The sequence below is a fragment of the Miniopterus natalensis genome, chromosome 9 (genome assembly GCF_054644295.1).
Source record: "Miniopterus natalensis isolate mMinNat1 chromosome 9, mMinNat1.hap1, whole genome shotgun sequence".
Classification (NCBI taxonomy): domain Eukaryota; kingdom Metazoa; phylum Chordata; class Mammalia; order Chiroptera; family Miniopteridae; genus Miniopterus; species Miniopterus natalensis.
This window is the reverse complement of record NC_142089.1, coordinates 14,346,622-14,370,051: the sequence shown is the minus strand read 5'-3', so window position 1 is coordinate 14,370,051 and position 23,430 is coordinate 14,346,622. Positions and strand designations below refer to the sequence as shown.

Here is a 23,430-nt window from a genome sequence, read left to right as displayed (position 1 = left end):
TGGGCATATGTCTACAAGTGAGATTGGTAGGCCATAAGGTAAGTGTATGTCATCTTTTATTGAACTGTCATACTGTTTCCCACAGCAGCTGCACCATTTTACAATCCAACAAATTACAGTCCAGTTTCCCTACATCCTCACTGAGGCTTAATTTCTGTCTTTTTGACCAGTTTCTTTTGAGGGGTCTTTATGGTGATGATGGAGAAGGAAGGGATAATCAGGTCTGGTGAGAGATTATGCAGGGCTGTTCTAGCAACTAAAGGCACAGTGCCTGGGACTTTTTAGAGTAATGAAAATGTTTTAAAATTTATTGTGGTGATGACTTCACAACGCTGTGATATTGATTAAAAACCATTGAATACTTTAAAAGCGTTATATGAACTATATCTCAATAATTTTTTTTTTTAAGTTCACATACTGTATGATTCCATTTATATAACCTTGAAGTAAGAACATTATGGAGATGGAAAACAGAGTAGTGGTTTCCAGGGGTTAGGGATGGTGGAGAGAGGGAGTGTATGACTATAGAGGAGTAGCATGAGGGAGATCTTCATGGTGACAGAACAGTTCTGTACCTCTTTTTTTGAGAAAGAGAGAGGAAGGGAGAGAGAAATATCGATGTGAGAGCGAAGCATCTGCCTCCTGCACACCCTCCACTGGGGGATTGAGCCTGCAAGCTGTGCATGCGCCCTGGCAGGGAATCGAACCTGTAACCTTTCGGTGCATGGGACGATGCCCAACCAACTGAGCCACACCAGCCAGAGCAACAGTTCTGTATCTTTTTTTTTTTTTTAAATATGTCTTTATTGATTTCAGAGAGAGGAAGGGAGAGGGAAAGAGAGAAATATCAATGATGAGAGAGTCATTGAGTGGCTTCCAGCTGCATGCCTCTGACTGGGGATCAAGCCTGCAACCTGGGCATGTGCCCTGACTGGGAATCGAACTGTGATCTCCTGGATCCTAGGTCAACGCTCAACCACTGAGCCGCGACCGGCTGGGCAACAATTCTGTATCTTGACTGCATTGGTGGTTACATGAACTTACACATGGAACGACATGGCATAGAAAGATACACACATACAGTTTTGTAAAATGGGGGAACTAGGTGAAGGATACACAAAACCTCTCTACTATTTTCCTAATTTCCTGTGAATCTATGATAACTTTAAAGTAAAAAGTTAAAATATAACTAAAGAACAAACAAAAACAAACTGAAAAAATTAAAAGGAATTAGCCCAGTCAAGGGAAGGGTGCGGTTAGGAGTGGGTAGACCATTCCAGCAGGGGGTTCCAGGCCGGGAGCCCTGTGCACAAAGGCCTGGTGCATTGGAGGCTGGGCTGGCAGTTCAGAGAGGCTTAGGAGTAGAAAGAGGAGAGGAGGAGAGAGGTGACGAGAAACAGGCAGGGACCTGCCCTCCAAGTTAAGGAATTTGGAATTTTTTTCTATGGGTGAGAAAGAGCCATTGGGAACTTTTAGCATGGAAATGACATGCCAGCTTTGTGTTTAAGAAGATCCTTTTGCCCTGCCGGGCGTGGCTCAGCAGTTGAGCATAGACCTAGGATCCAGGTGATCAGGGTTCGATTCCTAGTCAGGGCACATGCCTGGGTTGCAGGCTAGCTGATCAATATCTCTCTCTCTCCCTCTCCCTTCCTCTCTTTGAGATCAATAAAGATATATTTTAAAAAAAGAAAAAAAGATCCTTTTGACACCATTTGGAAATTGGTAAAGGAACCACAAGGGGCTGTCACACTTGGCCACAAAACCATGGGAATGTCTGGAGAAGACAGCAGGGGCTGGGGCAGGATAGGGAAAGATTTGGGAGGCTGGATGGTGAGTATGAGGAAACTCAGGGCCTGGTCTTTGGAGGGCTCTTCTGAGGAAGGGGCTGGGCGTGAGTTCCAAACTCTAGAAGGAAGACAGAGGAGGCTGCCCCCAGGCAGCACAAGTCCCCTTGCTAGGCAGCTTCAGGGGCAGGGTAGAGGCCTGTGCCATACATTTCCAAAGTGGAACAAGAGACTCAATTCAGACCTTGATGGAGATCCTTTGGTTCTTGAATTTCTAGATACTAGCCACATAATATACTACTTAATTCACTGAATATAGTAGTGTCCTTTCATTATGTCCCTGATGTGCATTCATTTTTCCAGAAGGAAGAGGGAAGGAAAGGAAACCAACAAAAGCCATAGAGCCATACTTCACATCATGGCACTGAGCTGTGTGCTTTATGTGTGTTAACTCTGAATCCCACGGTAACCCTGCCTGGTACTATTATCATCCCCCCCAGTGGGGTTACTCTGGTGGATTGCAGAACCTGTCTAGAGCCTGGATCCTTGACCTTCCGGCCACACGGACTGTGTCTTGGTTGAATCCTGCCTTTGGGTTGCCCCTCTCTGGCTCTGAGATGTTGGGGTGGCACCTGGGCTCTGGTAACAAGGGAGGGGATACTTGGGCTTTGTATTGAACAGCTCCTTGATGGATGGACAAAAATCCCAGGCCCCTTCAGTAGTCTCATGCCTGGGCTCTAAATTTGGGGCGTCCAAGGCTTCTGGCACATCTCTGCAGCCCACTTGACCCCCTGTTCCCAAGCACAACCAGGATGGAGGCCTCTGGGTTCAGAGCAGAGAGTGGGATGTCCAGAGGAGCAGGCAGATATTAATCACAGGGATCCTGAGGCCCAACTTCCTCCAGAAACCTCAGCAGTGGGAAGAAGTGAGGGTGATGCTCCCTGGACAGTGCTCCCTTTTGGGAAAGTGACCAGGGAAGAGAATGTTTCAGGCCACTTCCTGATCCCGAGGAAGTGGCTCCAAGGGCTGACTTTTCTTTCTACTCAGGGAGTTCCTGACAGCTAGAATCTAGAGGAACTATGAGCTCACCTTTGGCCTCCCTTGGCAAGACCCGGAAAGTGCCCCTGCCGTCGGAGCCTGTGCGTTCAGGGTAGGAGGCTGGCCTCTGGGCCCTTTGTGTCTGTGCCCCTGCCCCCTTGCTGTGCCCTGGAAGAATGGTCCCTCATGTCTTGGGGAGAACAGTAAGGAGTCATGGAGCTTCCCATTACCACCTGGCCTTTCTTTTTTTAATATGTTTTTATTGATTTCAGAGAGAGGAAGGGAGAGGGAGAGAGATAGAAACATCAGTGATGAGAGAGAGGCATTGATGAGCTGCCTCCTGCACGCCCCCAACTGGGGATCGAGCCTGCAACCCGGGCATGTGCCCTGACCGGGAATCGAACCGTGATATCCTGGTTCCTAGCTTGATGCTCAACCTCTAAGCCACACCGGCTGAGCCCCACCTTTTTTCTCCTACCTTCTGGGAGGCTCCAAGTTGTGTTGAGCACACACGGGTTGTGCCCTCTAGTGAGCTTTGACCTCTGTGGGAGGGGCTTAGCATCCATCTATTTATTCAGCCACATTCATTGTGCAAACACTGGCAGCGCCCCTGTTCTGGGCCCTGCCACATGCTGGGCTCTCAGTGAAAGGAATCCTTTACATCTATCTAGCACTTTCATCTTTCCAAATAATTTTTTTTTTTACCTCTCTCCTTACTCTTCTAAATATCACTTCAGTCATTTGAAGGCCAAGGGGATCCAGAAAGGTTGAGTGACAGGCCTGGGATCCCGCAGCCATTTCAAAGCAGAGCTGGGGCTGGGTCCTTGAGTTGGGGACTCTTGTCTTTCACCTAACACTCTGCCCTCCAGCTCTTCCCTGTCCTGCTTTGGGAGGAGTTGGATGCCCTGAAGCCTGTCCCTTGGTTCATCCCAGTGCCAGGATGGGATTTGGGGGTGGATGTCCTCAGGAGGCAGAGCTCAACCTCCATCTCCTTAAGGCTTGCCTGGAGGCTTAGTGCCCAGGGCCTCTTCCCTGATGACACTCCAGGGGGTCCTAATGTATCTATCTTCCTTCTCCTTCCTGCCCGGATTCCCAGGAGGCGAGGGATAAAACTCTACGGAGATGGTAAGTGAAGGCTCTGCCCTCATGTCTTCCTCACCTCCCATCTGCCGTGTCTCCTTGTGGTTGGGCAGATGGAGAGAAAGCACGATGAATACTTCTGTCGGCCAGAGCAGCAGGCCCAACCCCAGTTTTACCTGCAGCTCCCACCCCTCCCTGAGGACAGGGCTTCCTCTTGCAGCTCTCAGTTGGAGGCCCCACACCCTTAACAGAGATGTCATCACTAACATTTGAAGCCCTCCACCACTGTGGGGTTGGCTGGTGAGTGCTGAGAATCCATGAGGGGGCCAAATCCCAATTCTCCTTCCCTGAGCAGCCTTCTCCAGCCCATAATAGCCTTTTCTCCCTGAAGCCCTGTCCTCATGTCACTACTCTGATTCCTGCAGGCTCAGATCTTTGCATCCCAACCCCACTCTTGCCCCCACCATGTTGCTGCCATTGGTCATTCAGTCCTCCCAGGAGCCAGACTGGGAGAACTCTAAGGAGAGACCTAATCTGGTTGGATCCTTGTTCATCAACATCCCAAGTTTTCTATCAGATGCTTGGGGGGACAGAATACAAGCTGCTTCATCTTGGCCAGGGCCCCAGTTTACTCTGGGCCTTAGCCCCAGCAGTTACCTGGGCACCCCTGTCTGCAGAAGATGCGGTGGACATGCTGAATGATGGACATGGCTCAGAAGAAAGGACCTCTTTCCCTTCCTGCTATGGTGGCATAGGTGCCCCTGTGAATAGGCAAGGTGAGAGCAGACACCTAAAGGTATCTGGGTTCCCAGCAGCAGGAGCGGGCCCCAGAGAAGAAGAGAGGCCCAGAGGGGCATGGCACCTACTTCCCTACCTGCTGGGTCTGAGACAGCTGCTCCCATTTCTGGGTGACCATGACCATGTGCCTGCATCCCCAGACCTGTCCAGGGCCTAGTTTGGCATAAAGCTATGTGGGCACCCTTAGCTCAGGAGGTGTGACCAGGCCTCGGGCCAGGCAGTGGCTAGTTCCTCTGGAGTGAACCTGGCTGGAGTCACCATCAAGTGTGATGTCAGTGGGTCCAGGATACAGGGTCAGAGGATGAAGGGCCTAAGGGTGAGGGTTGCCCTCAGCTATCTGCTTCCTGCTTTGCAGGGCTCTGGGCAAGGCCCAAAGTCCCCTAGATAGCCCTCCTCCCCCTCCCCTGGACCCCCACACCTCAAAAGGCTGTGGTGACACTGCGATCATGTAGGTGCCTAAAATGGGATGGGGCCCACTTTAGGCACCTACAGGAAAGTCCTCAGGGCAACTTTCCAGAAGAGGTAGGATTGACCACGCCTGGGCAAAGGGGAGACTTGGGCAGGCAGGATGAGCTGGATGGATCACCGGGCAGGGGCAGGGTCTGAGCTGGGTGTCTGGAGGACCTGGGGATGAGGTCAGGGTGCTCCGCCAGCTGTGTGTTTCAGATAAGCCACTTCCTGCCTCTCCATCTCCCTTTCCCCCTCTGTGAAGTGGGAATGGGGACACCTAGGTCAGCATGTTGGGGTGAGGGTTCAATGGGATCCTCCACCAATCACCCACCCACTTAAATGGGAGGGAGGGGAATTGAGGTGGAAAAGGAGGCAGGAAGAGTCTGCCCCGCGGCCTTTCAATCACAGTCAGACTCCCCTCCGCCCAGCTGGGGCACTTTCAGTAGTAATCACCCCTCCGCTTAAAGAGCCGCTCACATCTCTCTGAACCGCCCCTGCCGTTTACGCCTCACCCACTCACAGCCAGTGTCTGTCCCCCAGGGGCTCACCTGTCCTCTCCCCCGTCTCTGCTCAGCAGCATCTCACGTGGTTTACCGATCCCTCCTCGGAACACCCAGGCTCTTGGCAGCGTGACCACTCTCCAGGTGTCTTCCTGCCTCCCAGTTTTGACTCAGCTGGCTCCTTCCCGCCCTCCTGGCTTTTCAGGGTGACTGGCCTGGGTTCCCCCCTCTCCCCGCCCTGGGCTCATACACATGCTGGCATCTCTGCTGACAGTTCCCAAGTGTCTGTATCAGTGAAGCTTTTAACTACAAGTCAAAGAAAACCTTTGTTCAGCTGGCATGGACACTAAGGAGCACTTACTGTCCCACATACCAAGAGGCCTAAGGAGGCAGCTCGAGGGTTGTTACTCCAACAACTCAAGTCACACTCAAGTTCAGGCTTCTCCATCTTTCCACTGAGCCGTCCTTGGCATGTCAGCCCTGCGTGGTTGCAGGTGGCCGCTGCAGTTCCTGCTTCACGCCTCTGTAGACAGCATCCAGGCAGGAAGAGCGCCTGCCTCGTCCCATGTCTCCCTTCTTTTCTCACACATTTTAACTTGAAAAATGTCCATCATATAGAAAAGCTGAACTAATAGTACAGTGAACACCCATATGCCCTTTGCCTAGAAACAATTAGTGGCATTTTGCCACATTGGCTTTTCTCCCCCATATATACATATATGAATGCAAATGTATTTTTTCGATGAACCATTTAGAAATCAGTCACACATATCCTGACATTTTGCCTCTAAATTCTTCAGTGCGCATCTCCGAAGAGTAAGGAGATGCAGCCACAACACTGATCACACCTGAGAGCATGTGATTCAGCCCTAGTCTCCAGCATCGCTTCTGTGCTTACATTTCCCCAGTTCCAAAATATTTCCCAGCTATTTTTAAAAATGTCTTTTATTGACTTTTCAAGAGAGGAAGGGAGAGAGAGAAAGCAACATCGATTTGTTGTTCCACTTACTTATGCATTCATCAGTTGCTCCTTGTATGTGCCCTGACCAGGGATTGAACCCACAACCTTGGCGTATCGGGACAGCACTCTAACCAACTGAGCTACCTGGCCATGGCTCACCGCTATTTATTTATTTTCTTGATCTAGGTCAAGTTTCATGTGCTGCTTTTGACTGAAATACCTTTATAAGACAGAGTCCCTGCCTTTTTTAAAAATGGCACTGACTTTTTGAAGAGTCCGGGCCCCTGTCTTACGGAATGTCCTGCACTGGGTTTGTCTGCTGTTTAACTTGCTTGTCCTCTGTCTTTTCTATAAACTGGGGGGAGGTTTAGAGGTTTGATTCGATCGAGGGAGAATTTTTTTAAAAGTGCTTCAAGGCAATGTGACCCATATGTTACACCTTGGACTAATTACTGAATCTCTCTGTGCCTCAGTTTTCTAAAGCAGTTCATTTCCTCAGAGGCATGTTGTAAGGGCTGCATGAGTTGGTATGTGAAAGTTTAGCATGGCCCCTATTCTCTAGGTGACAGCTGTTGTTACTACTCTATTTCCACTCCTGGGGATCCCTCTCCCCTTTCCCTGGACCCCCGTACCTCAGCCTCAGCTCTAGATATAGGCTCTCAGACTTTGTCTGGTTGGCAGTCCCTGTATTCCACGACTCCGAGCTGATGGCAACCATCACAAGGAAGGTGCAGGATCTGGAGCAGCAGGTGAAGGCCCAGACTGATGAGATGCTGTCTAAGGTGGGACCCCAGAGCGGGGAGGGCCAGGGTCCGGTCTGAAGGGTGGAGGGGGTCTAGGCTGATGTGACCAGTGAGGCTACTGCTGCAGTAGGCCAGGGTGGGTGGTTTCTAGAACCATCTCCCACACTGAACTGTCCAGTTGGAGGGCCAGGTGTGGCCTGGGACCGATGGGTCCCTGTGACCTCAGTAGAGAGGATAGGGGTGTTCACATATAAGCAAGGCCCACAGACCTCAGACTGGATGGCAGCAGTGGCTGCTGAGTTCTGTAGCACTCAGGGGATCTCCACTCCTTTCCCCCACCTCAGTGGTACCTCAAAGGTTCTCTGAGATACAGGAGTGGTGGCTGTGCCAAAGAGGGGCAAGGACAGGGGCTTTAAGCTCCCTAGTGCCCCTACAGAGGCAAACATTCTGGATCTCCCCTTCTGGAAGGGGCTCCCTTGGGCTCTTGGAGCCACTAGGCCTGTCTGCCCCCCCCTCCCACGTCTTGTCTGCCTGTCTACCCCCCTCCCATGTCTTGTCTGCCTATCTGCCCCACCTCCCCACATCTTCTTGCTGCAGGATCAGAAAATACGGGCCCTGGAGGAATTGGTGGAGACCCTCCAGGAGCACAAGGGTAAGAACCTCTCCCAGTGGGCTGCTCGGCCCTCCTGTTGTGTTTCCCTTGGGCTGGTGACCCCTGGGCATCGGGGCTCCAAGACATCAAGCTGAATCCTGTGGTGGGGTCAGGACAGCTGAACCCAGAGGGGCAGGGACACATTCAGGATGGTGCCCTCCTACGTGGGACTGAGTCCCTTGAATGCAGACAGCCTAGCCCTGAGCACAGGACGCTCCATCAAAAGCTTGGAGGAAATGCAGCCTCCCCAGGAGCCTCACTTCAGGAGGGTGGGGACTTCAGAGTCAGGAGGATCTCCCTGGTCAGGGTCAGGGAGAGAGGCTCAAGGTGGTCCTCAGGGGATCCCTTGAGTTCTCAAGGGGCAGCTTCAGATGACCGTCAGGGCAGAGCTCTGGTCTAGGTAGCCTGGCAGCCTTTGTGCTGGGGCAGTGGAACCCCTCCCATCTCTCCTGAAGGCCAGATGTCCCTGCAGCGGCAAGAGGAGCTGGAGACGATGTGCCGGCAGCTGCAGCAGCAGGTCAACGAGATGGAGGTGAGAGAGGCGGTGGCCAGGGCTGTCTGCCCCTCGGGAACTGAGTCAGAGCCCACCTCTCTGGCCCCCTCGCCACATATCCCGCACTGGGCCCTGCTCTGGTTTCCCTGCTCAGGACTGACCTGGAGTTTAAAGAGCCAGAAAGGTTTCCAAGGTGGGGCACACTCCTCCTTCTGGCCTGAGCTTCCATTTCAGTCTCACCTTGAACCACTCTTCCCTCACCATGGGCCCTGCCTCTGGTTCTTTGACCACATTGAGCAGTTTCTCACCTCAGGACCTTGGCCCATGCTGATCCTTCTGCTTGAAATGTTTTTTCTCACCTTCCCCTAATGACTTTTCACTCATCCTTGGTCTCAAATCAAGGTGGGGGCCCTTCCCTAGGGGCCTCTCTCCGACTCTGACCAGGGCAGGCTCTGTCCTGCGCTTCCTTAGTGCCTCATTTCTCTTCCCCCTGGGGGACCATGAACTCCATGAGGAGGGGAGGGACCACCTTCCTTCTGTTCATTGCTGTACACCATGGTACCTGGCCATGTATGTTTACCAAATTGGTGACAGCAATCCCCTGCCTCTGAATGTGGCATCTCAGTCACCCTGTGTCACTTTCCTTCCCCCTAGTCATACAGCAAGGCCCAAATAGGAGGGACCCTACATTTAAGGGAGGGTCCTAGGGAATATGCTTTGTCAGTGTCCCCCACTCCCTCACTGGCCCCACCAGCTCTTCCTAGGTTCTAACCTCTCCCTCTCCATGCAGGGTTGGTTTCCAAAGCCCCAACCTAATTTAAGAACTCAACAGCAAACCCACAAGCGTGGCCACAGCTGAGGGCCCTTCCCCCCCAGGCCTGTTCATACCTGGGGTTGTGGGGAAACCCAGCTGCTCCCTGAGCAGCGTGCTGGGAATGCTGGCAGCCTGCGGGGCTTCTCTGAGCAGCTGCCACAGCGGGTGAGGGCTGCACCCCAGAGGCTCAGGGCAGAGGATATTGCAGCCCCTATGTTCACAGCATTCACACATTTATTGCTTCATTAATTTAACAAACTCATACAAAGTATCTCCTATTTCCCAGGGATGTAGATGTCCCGCCCTCATGAGGCTGAAAGTCTGGAAGGGACAGAAACATAAACAAATACACAGAAAGATACACAAGTACAGCCATATGATGAAAGATTTCAGTGTGTAACACAATAGAGATTAAGTGGGGTTTGGTCCACTCTGCGGGGTGACATTGGGCAAGAGATCCAGAGGATGTGAGGGGACCAGGGAAAGAGAATCTAGGCTGAAGAGACAAAAAACTCCCCCTCCCCCATAGAAACTTGGCTTGTGGTGGGTGGGTGTGGGAGCAAGAGGGAGAGGCAGACGGAGCTGCAGGATCACATCACGGGGGCTCACCACGGTGTGGGGCTGGATTCTCTTCGGCAGGAATGGGAAACCACGGGAAGGGTTCAGTTAGAGGAGTGGGTGGGGGAAGGCAGATCAGTTTGAATTGTCCAAGAGGGAGATGGGCGAGGCTTGAACGAGGGTGGCAGCAGAGGAGATGGAGTGGAGTGGATGGGTTCTGAGCCTGCTTTGGAGCTGGAGCCCACAGGCCTTGAAGATCTTGGGGAGGCAGAGAGAGGACCGGGTCACAGATGAGGTCTAGGTGGAGGGGGTGCTGTTGACTGAATGCAGAGGACCTGGAGGGGGAGAGGTTTGGGAGGTGGTGGCAGGGAGTGGTTACCGGTTGGGTCAGGTGCATTTGGAGATGCACTTGTTAGACACCTAAGTGTAGACGGTTGGCAAAGTGAAACTGAAAAGAAACAACATGTGTTACGAGAGACGAAGACAGAGGTGTGCCCCCTGGGTTTGGCACCGGGCAGGTTGTTGGTGGCTGCACACAAGCAGTGGGTGGAGGAGAGAGAGGGAGATGAGGAACTAGCAACAGGAAGTGTAGACAATTCAGAAGTTTTCCTGTGGCAGAGATGTTGCGACCCGCCCTGGGGAGGCTGTGTGTGGGTGGCCACATTCCCTCAGTCCCTGCCCCTCCTCCCATTCAGGCCATACCCACAAGGTTCCCCACCACCATAACGGCTGTCTTCATTGAGCTCTTGTGCCACGCACTGTGTTAGGTACTTGACATGATTTTGCTGAGTCCTCACAAACTTATGGGGCAGGTGCTGTCATTGCCACTGTATAAGGAGGAGCCTGAGGCTCTAGGAGATGAAGTGGCCTCCTAAGTTTACAGCCAGAAAGTGGCCAAGACCCCCAAGCCCATCCCCTCTGCCCAGTCAGCTCTGGGAGCTGAGGCCTGAGGCTAGGGACTTGGGCAGATGCCACCTCTTTCCTGGGAAGGGATTGAGCTGACAGTGCCCCTGGCTTCTCCCCCTCCAGCGGTTCCTCGGTGACTATGGTCTGCAGTGGGTGGGCGAGCCCATGGACCAGGAGGACTTGGAGGACATTACAGGCTCAGAGGATAAAAAGAGGAACTGGATGACATCCAAGAAGTTCTGGAAGCCAGGTAGAGTAGGAGGTTCACCCTCAGCCCCCTACAAAGGGAATTTTCCAAGACTTTTTTTTTTTTTAAATCCTCACCTGAGGACATTTTTTCCATTGCTTTTTTAGAGAGTGCAGGGGGGAGGGAGGGGGGGGAGAGAGAGAGAAACATCAATGTAAGAGAGACACGTTGATGGGTTGCCTCCTGCACACTCCCCTGACCAGGGCTGGGGATTGAACCTGCAACCAAGGTATGTGCCCTTGGCCAGAATAGAACCCGGGACCCTTCAGTCCTCAGGCCCACACTCGATCCACTGAGCCAAACCGGCCAGGGCTCCAAGAGCTTTCTTTAGGCCAGAAGCTGTCCAGAAGCCATTTATGCCTCTGCCACCAAGCACGAGGGTCCCTGAGACATCCCACACCTTGCCACTGACACAGGGCAGCCAGGAAGGCCTCTGCCTCCATCACTGACCACCTAACCTTCTGCCACTTTCTTCCTTGGTCTTGCCTCAGACTCTGCTTGCTCTTCTTTCAAAGACACAGAGATATAAGATATAATAAGACCTCATTTTTCTCAGGCGTCATAGTTTGCAAAATATCATCCATCCAAAAGCTGTTGCCTTTAAAAGCAATCCCTCTGCTTTGGAAGCTGGCCCTCAATTCCAGGCTCGGCCCCCTCTTTGGGCTCCCTTTCCGGGTTCATTTATAGCCAGACCATTGAAATCTACCTGCTTCTATGGGACTCACCACTTTTTAAAAGAAAAATTGATTTTGGGGGGGGGTGGGAGAGGAACATCAATTTGTTGCTCCACTTATTTATACATTCATTGGTTGATTTGTTTAAAAAATACGTTTTTATTGATTTTTAGAGGGAGAGGAAGGGAGAGGGATAGAGAGATAGAAGCATGGATGAGAGAGAAACATCACTGATGGGCTGCCTCCTGCACGCCCCCTACTGGGGATTGAGCTGGCAACCTGGGCATGTGACCTGACTGGGAATCAAACCGTGACCTCTTGGTTCCTGGGTCGATGCTCAACCACCGAGCCACACCCGCCAGGCCATTGGTTGATTCTTGTATGTGGCCTGACCGAGAATTGAACCCACAACCTTGGTGTATTGAGATGATGCTCTAACCAACTGAGCTACCCAGCCAGGACACCACTTTTTATTTTTAATTCGACTGCTAATATGCAGAGGGATGCACCCCATAGATTTGGGACCATAGAACTAACTGGCTGTTTCTGAAAGCTGGATCCATTTCTCTTCAAAGAACGGAGGTGGTTACCTCCATTCAGCTCTTTTGCCAGGTGAGCACCATGTTTTTCATTGTAGCGGCTTTTTCTCCTGGGACTCCCCTCTCTCCTGGCTGCTCCCCTTCCTCCCCTTACTGCCTTGTCCCTAGATGCCAGCCTGCTCCTGCCCCAAGGGCCCCTCGGATCCACAAAGCTGGCCTCTTGCTGGCCCTGATGCTCTGGTTCTCCCTCCAGTAGGATGGACACCATGCCCCACAGGCCTCGGGGCAGCTGGCCAGTAAATGGTGAGCCAGGGCATCTGAACTGGGGCTCATTCAACTTTCTAGAGCCTGGCGTCTTGCCTTAGAGAAGAGGGCACAGCAGGGGGAAGCCTTGGGGGGGCTTGGCCTCAGGCTGGAAGATTCACCCTCCCCACCAGTATATTGAGCCTCAAATGGGATTCGTGCCAGGTGCTTCAGGGTATTTGGAGACATGAAAGGGACAGTCCTACTCGGGCACAGCAGGTGTTGAGTCTCAGGGCTGAGAACTCCAGTGAACTCAGGTCTTTCTACCCCCTTCCTTACCCCCCTCTGAGCTCCTCACTAACCCCTCCCCTGCCCCCCTCTGGACTCTTGCCTTAGGGAAAGAGAGCTCAGCAGGGGGGAAGCCTTGGGAGGGCTTGGCCTCAGGCTGGGTGATTCACCCTTCCCACCAGTATATTGAGCCTCAAATGGGATGCGTGCCAGGTGTTTCAGGGTGTTCTGAGACATGAAAGGGACAGTCCTGCTCTGGGCACAGCAGATGTTGAGCCTCAGGGCTGGAGAGCTCCAGTGAACTCTACCCCTGACCCCTGTTCCCACTGAGCTCCTCATTTCCCCCACCCCTCATCAAGGTCCTGTCCTCTTACATCTCCCCCTCCCCTGCCAGCCACCACCTCCCCCTACCACCCTTCCTCCCAAAACCCAGGCTTCTATGTTTGAGTGGGAATCTCTCCTTCCCCTGCTCAGGAAGCCAGACTCCATGGGCTGCAGTATCTTTGCTTGTCCTTAGGCTGCCCTTGGGCCCTTGGAAGTGGCCTTACCTAGACCCCAGGCAGGCTGGGCTCCTCCCCACCCCCACTTTCCACCCAGGCCAGTGCTGTGTCCCTTGAAGTGCCTTGCCCCCTTTCTCCCCTCTGAAGCTCATGGCGTGCCTGCTCTGTGTCAGGCACTGGGCCGCCTGCAGCTGCCCCTTGGCACATGGGAAGGGGCTGTGCATGCGAGTCCTCATCTGGGATGCTTGACCCCTAGGCCACTGAGAGTATCAAATACAGTGCATGTGGAGTGTTCCTGAAGGCTGACGCTTGGTAGATGAACAATGACCGTGAGCCAATTGTGCTTAGCCTTGCGATGCCCCGGAGTGCCCAGCACAGTGCTTTGCCCATAGGTCAGGGCATGTGCACATACATGTGATTGGTGAGTGGTGCCCAGGTGCCCAGGCCTTGGTGGTCAGAGCATGTTGGGACAAGCAGACAGCAATACTCAACAGCAGGGGCCAGGGATTTGGTGGTGGCCCTGGCAGAGCAGAGGGAATGTAGGTAAAATCCCCAGAGCAGGGTGTGACTTGCAGCTTTGTGGAAATAGTGGGTCCATTTCCTGTTCTACAGCCTTTGCCTGAGGTGGTGGGGACGGGGCATGTTGGGGTGCCTTGGGCACTGCCTTGGCATTTCATGGCAGCTGATGGTTGTCCCAGTGAAGGTGTGGAGAATCAGTCCAATGCAGGCCCGCCACTCACCTGCTGACAGTGACAGGGTGTGGCCCTCCTCTGGGCTCCACAGTCCCCACAATGGCACTTACTACATGCCATTGTCACTGTTTGTCACCCTGTCTCCTTCACTCAAGTATGAGCCCAAGGAGGGCAGGACTCTGGGTATGGGCATTGCCATAGTTCTTGGGGCCTACCAGAGCATGGGTGCTCCAGACATAATTGCTGGATGGCAGGATGAAGGGATGGATCCAATATATGCTTCTTGAGCAGCTTCTCTCAGCCAGGCCGAGGGGCTGGATGCTTTGGCCTGGGTTCAAAAAGTGTTTGGGCCCTGGCCAGTGTGGCTCAGTTGGTTGGAGTGTCCTCCTATACACCAAAAGGTCACGGGTTTGATTCCTGGTCAGGGCACATACCCAGGTTGCAGGTTGAATACCCCGTTGGGGCGCGTGCGAGAGGCAAGTGATTGATATTTCACTCTCACTTTGGTGTTTCTCTTTCTCCCTTCCTCTCTCAAATCAGTAAAAGGATATTCTTGGGTGAAGATTAAAAACAAAAGTGGTGTTTGGTGTGGTTGGAAAGTCAAACAAACAAAATGACAGTAGCCTGTGACGGGCTAAGGGAGTGGCTCATGGGCTCCAGGAACCCAGGAGGAACAGGAGCCCAGCCTCAGGGGTTGGGGATTCCAGCAAGACCTCTCAGAGTAGGTGGTGAAAGAGCACCCTGAGCCCAGCAATGAGCAAGAGGATGGGGGTTAGTGACAGCAAGTTACCTACCAGGCACTTCCTCAAACAACCCTGTGAAGTGGAAACTGTTATTTTATAGAAAAGGAAACTGAGGCACAGAGAGGTTGGCCCACTTGCCCAGGGTCACACAGCTTGGAAGCAGTAGCACTGGCACTGTGGCTCCAGAGCATGTGGGGGGACCACATTAAGGACAGTCTGGGGATCCCAGGCTCTGAGGGTTTCCAGAGTTGGGCTAAGGAGTTTGGACTTGATTCCATGCCTACCTACTACCCTTTTTAATAAAATCATGGGTCCTCAAAGTTGAATGAGGCCTCAAAGATGATCTTGCTACATTGCACCTCTCCTTGGAAAGGCACCCCAGTGAGCAGTGTCCAAAGAACCAACACTGAGAGGCAGTGTGCATGGTCACTTAGAGTCACCTGGACCCTGGGCCTGTTGCCTTACAAGGCCGGATTTCCTCATCTGTAGAATGGGAGTGGCAGTACCTGCCTCTGGTGCTTGAGTGAAGTAAACACTCATTGAGTCATTGCTATAGTTGGTAGACTTCGGATTTTGTGGACAGGACGATGGTTCCCATTATCTACCCATTCCATGCAAAGGAAAGCTGCAGCTCACAGAGGGAATGCCTCACTTGCCTCTGACCTGCCTTGCCCCCTGGTGACCTGGCTGCACTGGGTCAGGCTTCTGTTGAGCACTGCCTGCTGTGTGCGGGTCAGGACTGGCTTTCTGCCTTATTCTCTTAGCCCTGCTTTGCCCAAAGCTGAGGTTCCTTCTCATGGGCTCTTTGCCTCACCTCTGCTGTGCTTCATCCGATACCTGCCGGGACCACCTGCTTTCATCTCTCCACTCACTAGCCCACTTACCAAGAGCCTTCGGGCTGATTTTGTCAGCAAACTTTCCCTCTCATTTCTTCTTGGCATCCTCCCATGCCCTTCTGCCTGCCCCTTGCCCTGCCAACCACCCCAAGTCCCATCAGCTCCCAGAAAAAGCTCTGGCCCCAGGATGCAGCTAGATTAGCAGGCAGCGAGCATATCTGGTAGTCCTCCTGGCTCTGCTTGGTGAGGTCTGCTTGGCCTTTCTAGGCCTCACTTTCCCCATCTATAAGAATATAGGGACCAGGGCAGATGTTGAAGATGAGCTCTTCTACTGTTATCTTTAGGTTTACCAGTGTTCTGAAACTCGTTACAGGAAAATAGTGTCTTGCCATGGTTCTGACTCATACCAGGGATGCTGTGTTCTATGAATTTTTCTTGGGAACCTCAGGGACTCTGGGAGATGGGGGCAGGTGCAGTGCTTACAACAGTAGGAAACGTAAGGGAGAGGGGAAGGACAGCTGGAGCCTACTGTTTCAGCAGCGCAAAGGCAACAGGAAATGGCCACCCACATCTGTACTTCCCCGGTATAGCCACTGTACCACTGTGGGGAAAGAAATTAGGTCCCCAGAGCCCTGACCCACATCCTGCGGCACAGTGGCTGTCCTGGTGAAAAACAGCTTCTAAGAAGGCCCAGAAAGTCACTGTTTGGTGCGGATTACACCCCAGTAGATGACTGACTTGAGAGCCAGGCCCCTTCAAGGACTGAGAACAGGTCCCTGGCCTATCCCCCACCAGCCTCCTACCTGCCTTCTGCCCTTTCTGCTCTGGCATCTGTCATGGCAGCCCCACCACCCCATCTCCACCCCCTGAAGCTTATGCATAACTGTATATACAACACATTTTTTCAGAATAGGAGGCCAGAGCTTCTGTCAGATTCTCAAAGGGGCCTGTGACCCAGAAATAGTTGCACAACCCAAGATCTGCCCCACATCTGTCCAGCAGCTGTCCCAACATCCTCCTTAATAGCCATCTGTCCTTACTCCGACCTCTTTCTCCTGATAGTGCAGATGGGTGGGAGAAACAGGCTCTAGAACCAGCCCCTCCTCTAATTTGCTAGGGGGCCTGGAGCAAGCCATTTTTCATCTCTGTGGGCCTGTTTCCTCATGTGTAAAATGGAGATCAATAACCCCTGCCTCATAGCCTCTGGGTTGGCCTGAGGTCCATTTTTTGCAAGGTAGAGTTGGTAACAATAACTAGCATGGACAGAGTGCTTGTTCCCAGCTGGCTTCTTAGAATCCCGCTGCTAACCCAGTGCCTGACGCAGACAGGTCAGATCCTACTCTTGCCACTTTGTGCATCCCTAGGCATGTCGTTAATACTCTCTAACCCTCAGTTTTCTCATCTGAAAAATGGGGCTTATAGCCCTACAGCATAGGGTTGGAGTGAAGAGAGAATGGAATAGTAGATATTAAATCCCTAATGTTCAGCCTGGCTGGGCGTGGCTCAGCGGTTGAGCGTCAACCTGGGATCCAAGGGATCAGGGTTCAATTCCCAGTCAGGGCACATGCCTGGGTTGCAGGCTTGATCAATGACTCTCTCCTCATTGATGTTTCTCTCTCTCTCTCCTTTCCTTTCTCTGAAATCAATATTTTTTTTTTTTTTAAATCCCTAATGTTCAACAAAAGATAGCTATTATTATTATCTAGTGTTAGTTGTCCTTCCTCCTCTGCAGGTGGTTACTTAAGGAGATGCTAAAGCCACTGCCCATCATGGGAGAGGACATGGAAGCCAGGGCTGCTAGGACACATGACAGCCAAGAAGAGAGACTCATGGGTGTCTATCCTCTTTACCAGGGGATTCATTGGTGCCCCCTGAGGTGGACTTTGACAGGCTGCTGGCCAGCCTGAAGGATCTCAGTGAGCTGGTGGTAGACAGTGACACCCAGGTGATGCCAGTGCCCGGCGGAGCACAGCTCCATGTCCTTGAGCCCATCCCACTGAAGCTGTACCGGAATGGCATTATGATGTTTGATGGGCCCTTCAGACCATTCCATGATCCCTCCACACAGGTAGGAGTTGGGGGATGGGAAGGCCTCTGGTGCTCCCTACTCTGTTCATCATTAGTTGGAGATGTTGGAGCCCAGTCTAACCCCTACTGGCACTCAGGCCCATGCAGAACTTGCAGAGCCCCCACCCCCATTCCTGCCAAGTCCTGGGCTAGAGTGTGATCCATTGGGTAAGCCCAAGGCCAGGGGCCTGCCATCCAGGCAGGAAGTAGGGTGGGGGCCACCACACAGGTCTAGCCAGTCCTTACCCTTCCTCTCCCCCCTGCAGAGCTGCCTCCGAGACATATTGGATGGCTTCTTCCCCTCAGAGCTCCAGCGCCTGTACCCTGATGGGGTCCCCTTTAAGGTGATAAGCTGCTCCTCAAACCAGTCAGCTACTCCCTGTGTGGGGATTTTGGGAGGTGGTGGGGATAAACAGCTTCCTTAGGCATCGCCCAGTCTGAGGCTCGAAGCAAATGCCCTACTTCAGGGGACCCCAATTTGATGACCTTCAGGAGGAAGGTGAGCCTGTAGCTGAGCTGAGAAGGGAGTGGGGAGGCTGCCATGGCCAGTTGACATAGTAGCCAAGATAGCTGTAGCTAAGCAGCAGGCAGCACCCCCTGCTGGCACTCTAAAGGCACAGCCCTCAACCACTGCCCCTCCTCCTGCGTTTGGGACTTGACTGCCTGGGGGTCCCTGAGGAGTCTATGCAAAAGTGGCTGGGCTGCTGGAGCCATCTGGTTTGGATGGAAGGTAGTGCAAATATTGGGACTAAAGGACATGATATGGAGCTGGCCCCCTGCTGGTGTGTATGATGAAAGGTACTGAGATGGGAGCACATGAGGCAGTGTCCCAGAGGGTGGTGTGTTAGTTAGTTCCACAATGAGGGCATGTGAGGGAGTGTGTGCCATCATGGCTTGGAAAATAGTGAGTCATGATTGGGGGTCCATGCCAGGACAGGGGCCCAGGAGGTGTGCCCAAGAGAGGTGATATGTGCAATGGTGGGGTCTGCACTGCGGACTATACGTAGCAGGGGCTTTGCCCTCTCCTAACGCCCTCATCCCTCCCCTCCCTGTGGGCTCCTGAAGGCCTTTCTGAGGAGGATGCCAGTATTCTGGCTCCGGTGAGGGCTTGCAGGGGCCCAGGTATGCAAGAGCATGAACTGCAGCTCTCTTGCTCTGTCCCAGGACCTCAGTTTCCTCATTTGTAAAGTGGGGGTTGCATCAGACCACCCCTCGGGCCTATTCCTGGGGCCTGGGCTAGCGCAGGTGGGGGTGGGACCAGGGCTGAAGAACTGGTCCCGCTGCTGTCTCCCTTCCTTCTTGTCAGGTGAGTGACCTGCGCAATCAGGTTTACCCAGAGAATGGGCTGGGCCCATTCCCAGGTGAGGGCCGAGTGACGGGCCTGCATCGGATTCCAAGGCCCTCAGTCACCATGGAGCACCCAGGTGAGCTTGGCCCTGAGGCTGAGCCAGGTGGTGGGGGTTCTGTGAGGACAAGGTCCAGGTGGCCGCCTCCACCATCACTCACAGTCCCTCCCCTCCACAAAGCTCCCAATGCCCTCCCCACATCCCCACAGGTTCTAGGATGACCCCTGAGAAGTTTCTGAACAGGCTCCCCAAATGTGTGATCCGTCAAGGGGAGGTGATTGACATCCGGGGCCCCATCCGGGACACCCTGCAGGTGAGGCCAGCCCTAGCTCTCCCAGTCTTTTTTTAAATGTAAGATTTTGGGTTTTTTTTAAATTGATTTTAGAGGGAGAGAAACATGGATGTGAGATATTGATCAGTTGCCTCCCACATGCGCCCCAACCAGCTGAGCCACATGGGCCAAGGCAGCTCCCCCAGTCTTCTTGGGGGCTTTACCATCAACCCTGGCCCAGCCTACCAGAGCAGTGGTTTGCTCTGGGGGCCGAACCTGTTTCCCAGGTCCCTCTACCCCCTGTCCCACATTGCCAAGTTCTACCTGATCTGTTGATCCCTAGAATTTCTCCTGAATCCATCCCTTATCTCCATTTCCTGACCCACAGTGGGCTAAGCATCCAGCCTGGACATCATCAGTGTGGGGTTCTGTCTCCCCCACTAGACTTTGGGATCTAAAGTCTTCTTGGGGGGAATGATGGGGCAGTCTCCCAAAGCTTCCCTTCCATTTCCTCTCCTTGCGCCCTCCTTTACACAGAACACCCCCACCTCTCCCTTAGGCTCATTGGTTTAATCAATTCCTGGTCATGAGCAAGTTCCCTCTAAGGGTGGGGGTGGGGTGTGGCTAGCAGGGTTTGGGGCTCTGTCCACTCTCCATCATGCCTTCCAGAACTGTTGCCCATGGCCTGTCCCGATCCAGGAGATCACAGTAGAGACACCTGCCTTGGCTGCTGAGCGTGAGAGGTGAGGGCAGAGCTGACAGGTGAAAACTTGGGGGTTGGGCTGTGGGGGCACTTACGGCTTCTGGGCCCGCAGGAGCCAAGAGTCTCCTGAGTCGCCTGCACCCCAGCACGCCATGCTGCGCATCAAGTCTGAGACGGGTGAGCAGTCCTTTCTGCTGCTGATGCGGCCTGAGGACACTATTGGTGATGTGCGTGCCCTCCTCGCACAAGCCAGGTGGGTGCGGGGCCAGGCTGGTGGCTATAGCGGGTCTCTGATCCTAAGACCAGACCTGATCTGTTCTACCTGGTCCCCAGAGGCGTGGAAGCAAACACCTTCGAGATCCTCAGTACGTTCCCGTCCACAGTCTACCGTGAGGACACGCTCACACTGCAGGCTGCGGGACTGGTACCCAAGGCAGCTCTGCTACTGAGGGCATGCCAGGCTCTGCTGCCTGCCCCTTGCCCCCAACCCAGCCCCCAATCCGAATAAAGTGCCCGCCCCCAACACTGGCTGTTTTGTGAGGCTCCACTGTGGGGCAGCCCAGCTGAAGGCTGGGGCCCAGCTGGGCTGGGGGAGGGGGCGGTGCCTACCAGCCCGTAACTCGAGCCCTAGCTGGCAGGCCTGGCCACTGGGTCTTTGTCCTCTAGGTTCCTCTTTCTCCACAGAAGGGTTAAGCCAATCCAGCGAAGGGAAGGCCGCCCCCAGCACAGGCTCAGCTGGGGCAGCAGAGCCTCATGTGCAGCCAGTAGATACCTGTGCACAGATATGCACGGAACCACAAGTACATGGGGACACTTCCTCAACACTGTGCACAAAGCCACTGCCCCCAAATTGGCAGAACTGCAGCTGTGTACCCATTCCCATGACACACCCACACTTAGCCAATCTGCTGGAACACAGGCAGGCGGCCACATGGCCCCGCCACATTACTGACAGGCATGCAAATGCGCAGTACACACCAAGGGACAGATGTGTCATGGAAACCATCACATACATGTGAACTGGAAGGGAACCCACCCAGTTTCCAGAAACCACTGGTCCACACAGTTAAGTGTGTGCTGGACATATATCCAAACGCACTGTCACACACAAGTGCCACAAGGGGGACAGCTCAACTGACCTGCCCTGCCCACAGGAGCATAGCACCAGCATACTTATACCTACCCTACTTGCTCAGAGCAGGATCTCAGGGTGTCTAGGCCACACCAAACAGACAAGGCACCAATGGAATGGAACATTTAATTGTCTCTAGGGTGCTCCCAGGTTGAGGATTGCGGGGCCTTTGGCAGAGCCCTGGCTAATGGAACCAACAAAGGTGCCCATCAGCCAGTGCCAGGCAGGGTGGCTGTCCCAGGGCCAGGCTGAGACAGCTAGCACTTGGGCTGTTTCTTAAGACAATTTCTGAGACTACTGGGTAAGGAATGTTGCCTCTGAATGAAGAGAGGGGGCTACAGTTAGAGGGAGGAGGAGAGGCTTGGGTTGGGGGATGGGGCTCCAAGGTCAGAAGGTTAGGAATAACAGCTAGTTGGTCACAAGGTCCTTCATGGCCCACAATGGCTGGGGGTTGGGGGAATGTGATGAGGGAGTGCAGTTGGCCAGCTTGGGCTTGGCTCAGGCCAGTTTCAGGAACTCCTGCAGCGTGTTTTGTTCCACAGCCTCCACAAAGAGCTCATAGTCCTGGGGGAGGGGATGAGAGAGGTGGTCACCTGAGTGCTGGTGCTTTGTCTCAGGTATGACTGGCCTGAGTCCATCTACAACACTCCCCCACCCCCAAACCCCAGTCCCATACCCCACAGTACTGGTCCCCGTTGACAATCTGGGGTGGGGTGGCCTTGGGGTTGCCTGCCAAGGCTCGCATCTCATCCCGCAGGGCGTTGTCCTGGGAGATGTCCACTAGTTGGTACTGGATGCGCTTCCCATCTAGGATGCGGGTTACCTCGCTCTGCTGGGATTTGATCTGGGGGCAGAGGGAAGGCAGGGGTTAGTGAGTAGGCTGGAGGACTTGCAGCGGGTGGGAGGTACCCTGAGCGGAGAGGGACTGTGACCAGGAGCTTTTGTCCCTCTGTCCTCCACACCCTGAGGGAGGGTTCTGGCCACTGGGACTTTTGAGGATGAGTAAGGCTTGCGTTGGTGTAGGGTGACAGAGGGACCACCAACCATGGAAAGGGAAGTCAGAATGAAGGGAAGTGGGATAAAGTTCGGGGTGGGTAGAGCCAGGAGCTCGGATATGGGAAGGCAGGGCAGGCCTGGGTGGAGGATGGGAAGGGGCCACCCCACCCCAGGTACACACCCGGTGGAAGAGGAAGGGCAAGATAAAGATGCGGTCTGGGTCGCCGTGGTAGCGGGGGTGCAGAAAATGGGCGTCCCAGTGACGGAGGATGGGCGAGAGCAGCTATTGCTGGGGCTGCTGAGGCACCAGGACGCCCGAAGAAGGCTTTCAGGATGGGGCCCGTGAGGCCCGCGTGGGACCCGACCCAGGAGGCCGTGCAGGGAGCCTCGCAGCCCCCGCCCCGCCCTCGCCTAGGGGCTGATCCGGGCGCCCACGCTCTCCCCCAAAGTGGGCCCCGGGAGAGCACTCACTTCGCGTGACCCGGTGACCGACGTGCTGTAGACACGCAGGCCGCTCATGCTGTGGGTGGACGGACTGGCGGACGAGCGGCGGTAGCTGCAGCTGCACGGCCTGGAGACAACGCCGCCACTCGGGAGCGGTTTCCTTCCTGCTCAGCCCGCGAGTCACCGCTCTCGGGACCAATGGGCGGCGCGGGCAGGGGCGGGGCCGGGGCCGGGCCTGAGCTACCCCGCCCCGCTCTCTGCTGGTCCCCTACCCTCCCCCTCTGCGCCGGGCGTGCAGGGGACCCCAGTCTCACGCAGGGCCACCCGCTTTGGCCCTTCTCTCATCTGGGCTCGCAGTGTGAGGCTGGGGAGGACCGATGGCTGGAAAGGCCGGGAGAGCAGGGGCGAGGGTTTGGCAAAGGCCGCCTCCACAGCCTCGCCTGCGTTTGCTGCACTCAAACTACCCACCCCCGGTGCCACGCCAGCACAGCGCAGCTCAGCTCCGGGCTTTGAATCTGAATTTCGAAGGCTGTTTTCAAACCTAAAGTTCCCAGGATAGGGAACCTGGCTCCAAGGGACCCTGCCCCAGTCTCCCAGCGGACACCCACATAAGGCTAGCCCGTCGGGATAGGAGGCACACCAAGGCAGGGACAGCCAGTACTTAGAGATTTTCCCCTAAGTTCCTCTCACGCAGGTTTAGACGAGGAAGGGTGGTGGCAGGAGACAGGGCCACACCCTCAAGGAGCCAGATGGAGGCCAAGGTAAGAGGCTGCTAGCTCTGGAAAGGGTGGAGGCAGAGGTTGGTGTCAGGACTCCTTGCTAAACATCCACAGCTCGTCTTCAGGTGGCCCAGCTCAACCTCAACTCCAGCTGCAGATGGCACTCTGAAACCACTCCTACTCTCAGTGAAAATTCACGGGGTTCAGAGGGAG

The 23,430-nt window shown here is 54.1% G+C and overlaps 2 protein-coding genes across 2 annotated transcripts; one reads left to right on the top strand and one right to left on the bottom strand.

The window, feature by feature from the left end:
* Nucleotides 1–2,713: 2,713 nt before the first annotated feature.
* UBXN11 (UBX domain protein 11) lies at nucleotides 2,714–20,497 on the top strand. The gene is made up of 14 exons (XM_016216520.2): nucleotides 2,714–2,934; nucleotides 3,919–3,947; nucleotides 4,580–4,678; nucleotides 7,293–7,393; nucleotides 7,952–8,006; nucleotides 8,462–8,538; nucleotides 10,901–11,027; nucleotides 17,393–17,607; nucleotides 17,873–17,950; nucleotides 18,913–19,030; nucleotides 19,162–19,265; nucleotides 19,893–19,966; nucleotides 20,039–20,179; nucleotides 20,260–20,497. The coding sequence occupies exons 1-14, from the start codon at nucleotides 2,864–2,866 to the stop codon at nucleotides 20,432–20,434; spliced, it is 1,464 nt and encodes a 487-aa protein (XP_016072006.2). The 5' UTR covers nucleotides 2,714–2,863; the 3' UTR covers nucleotides 20,435–20,497.
* Nucleotides 20,498–21,170: 673 nt separating this feature from the next.
* SH3BGRL3 (SH3 domain binding glutamate rich protein like 3) lies at nucleotides 21,171–22,640 on the bottom strand. Its single transcript, XM_016216531.2, has 3 exons — nucleotides 22,526–22,640; nucleotides 21,735–21,902; nucleotides 21,171–21,622 (listed from the first exon to the last, which is right to left on the bottom strand). Exons 1-3 carry the CDS (start codon nucleotides 22,571–22,573, stop codon nucleotides 21,557–21,559), a joined length of 282 nt encoding a protein of 93 aa, XP_016072017.1. The 5' UTR covers nucleotides 22,574–22,640; the 3' UTR covers nucleotides 21,171–21,556.
* Between the last annotated feature and the right edge of the window lie 790 nt (nucleotides 22,641–23,430).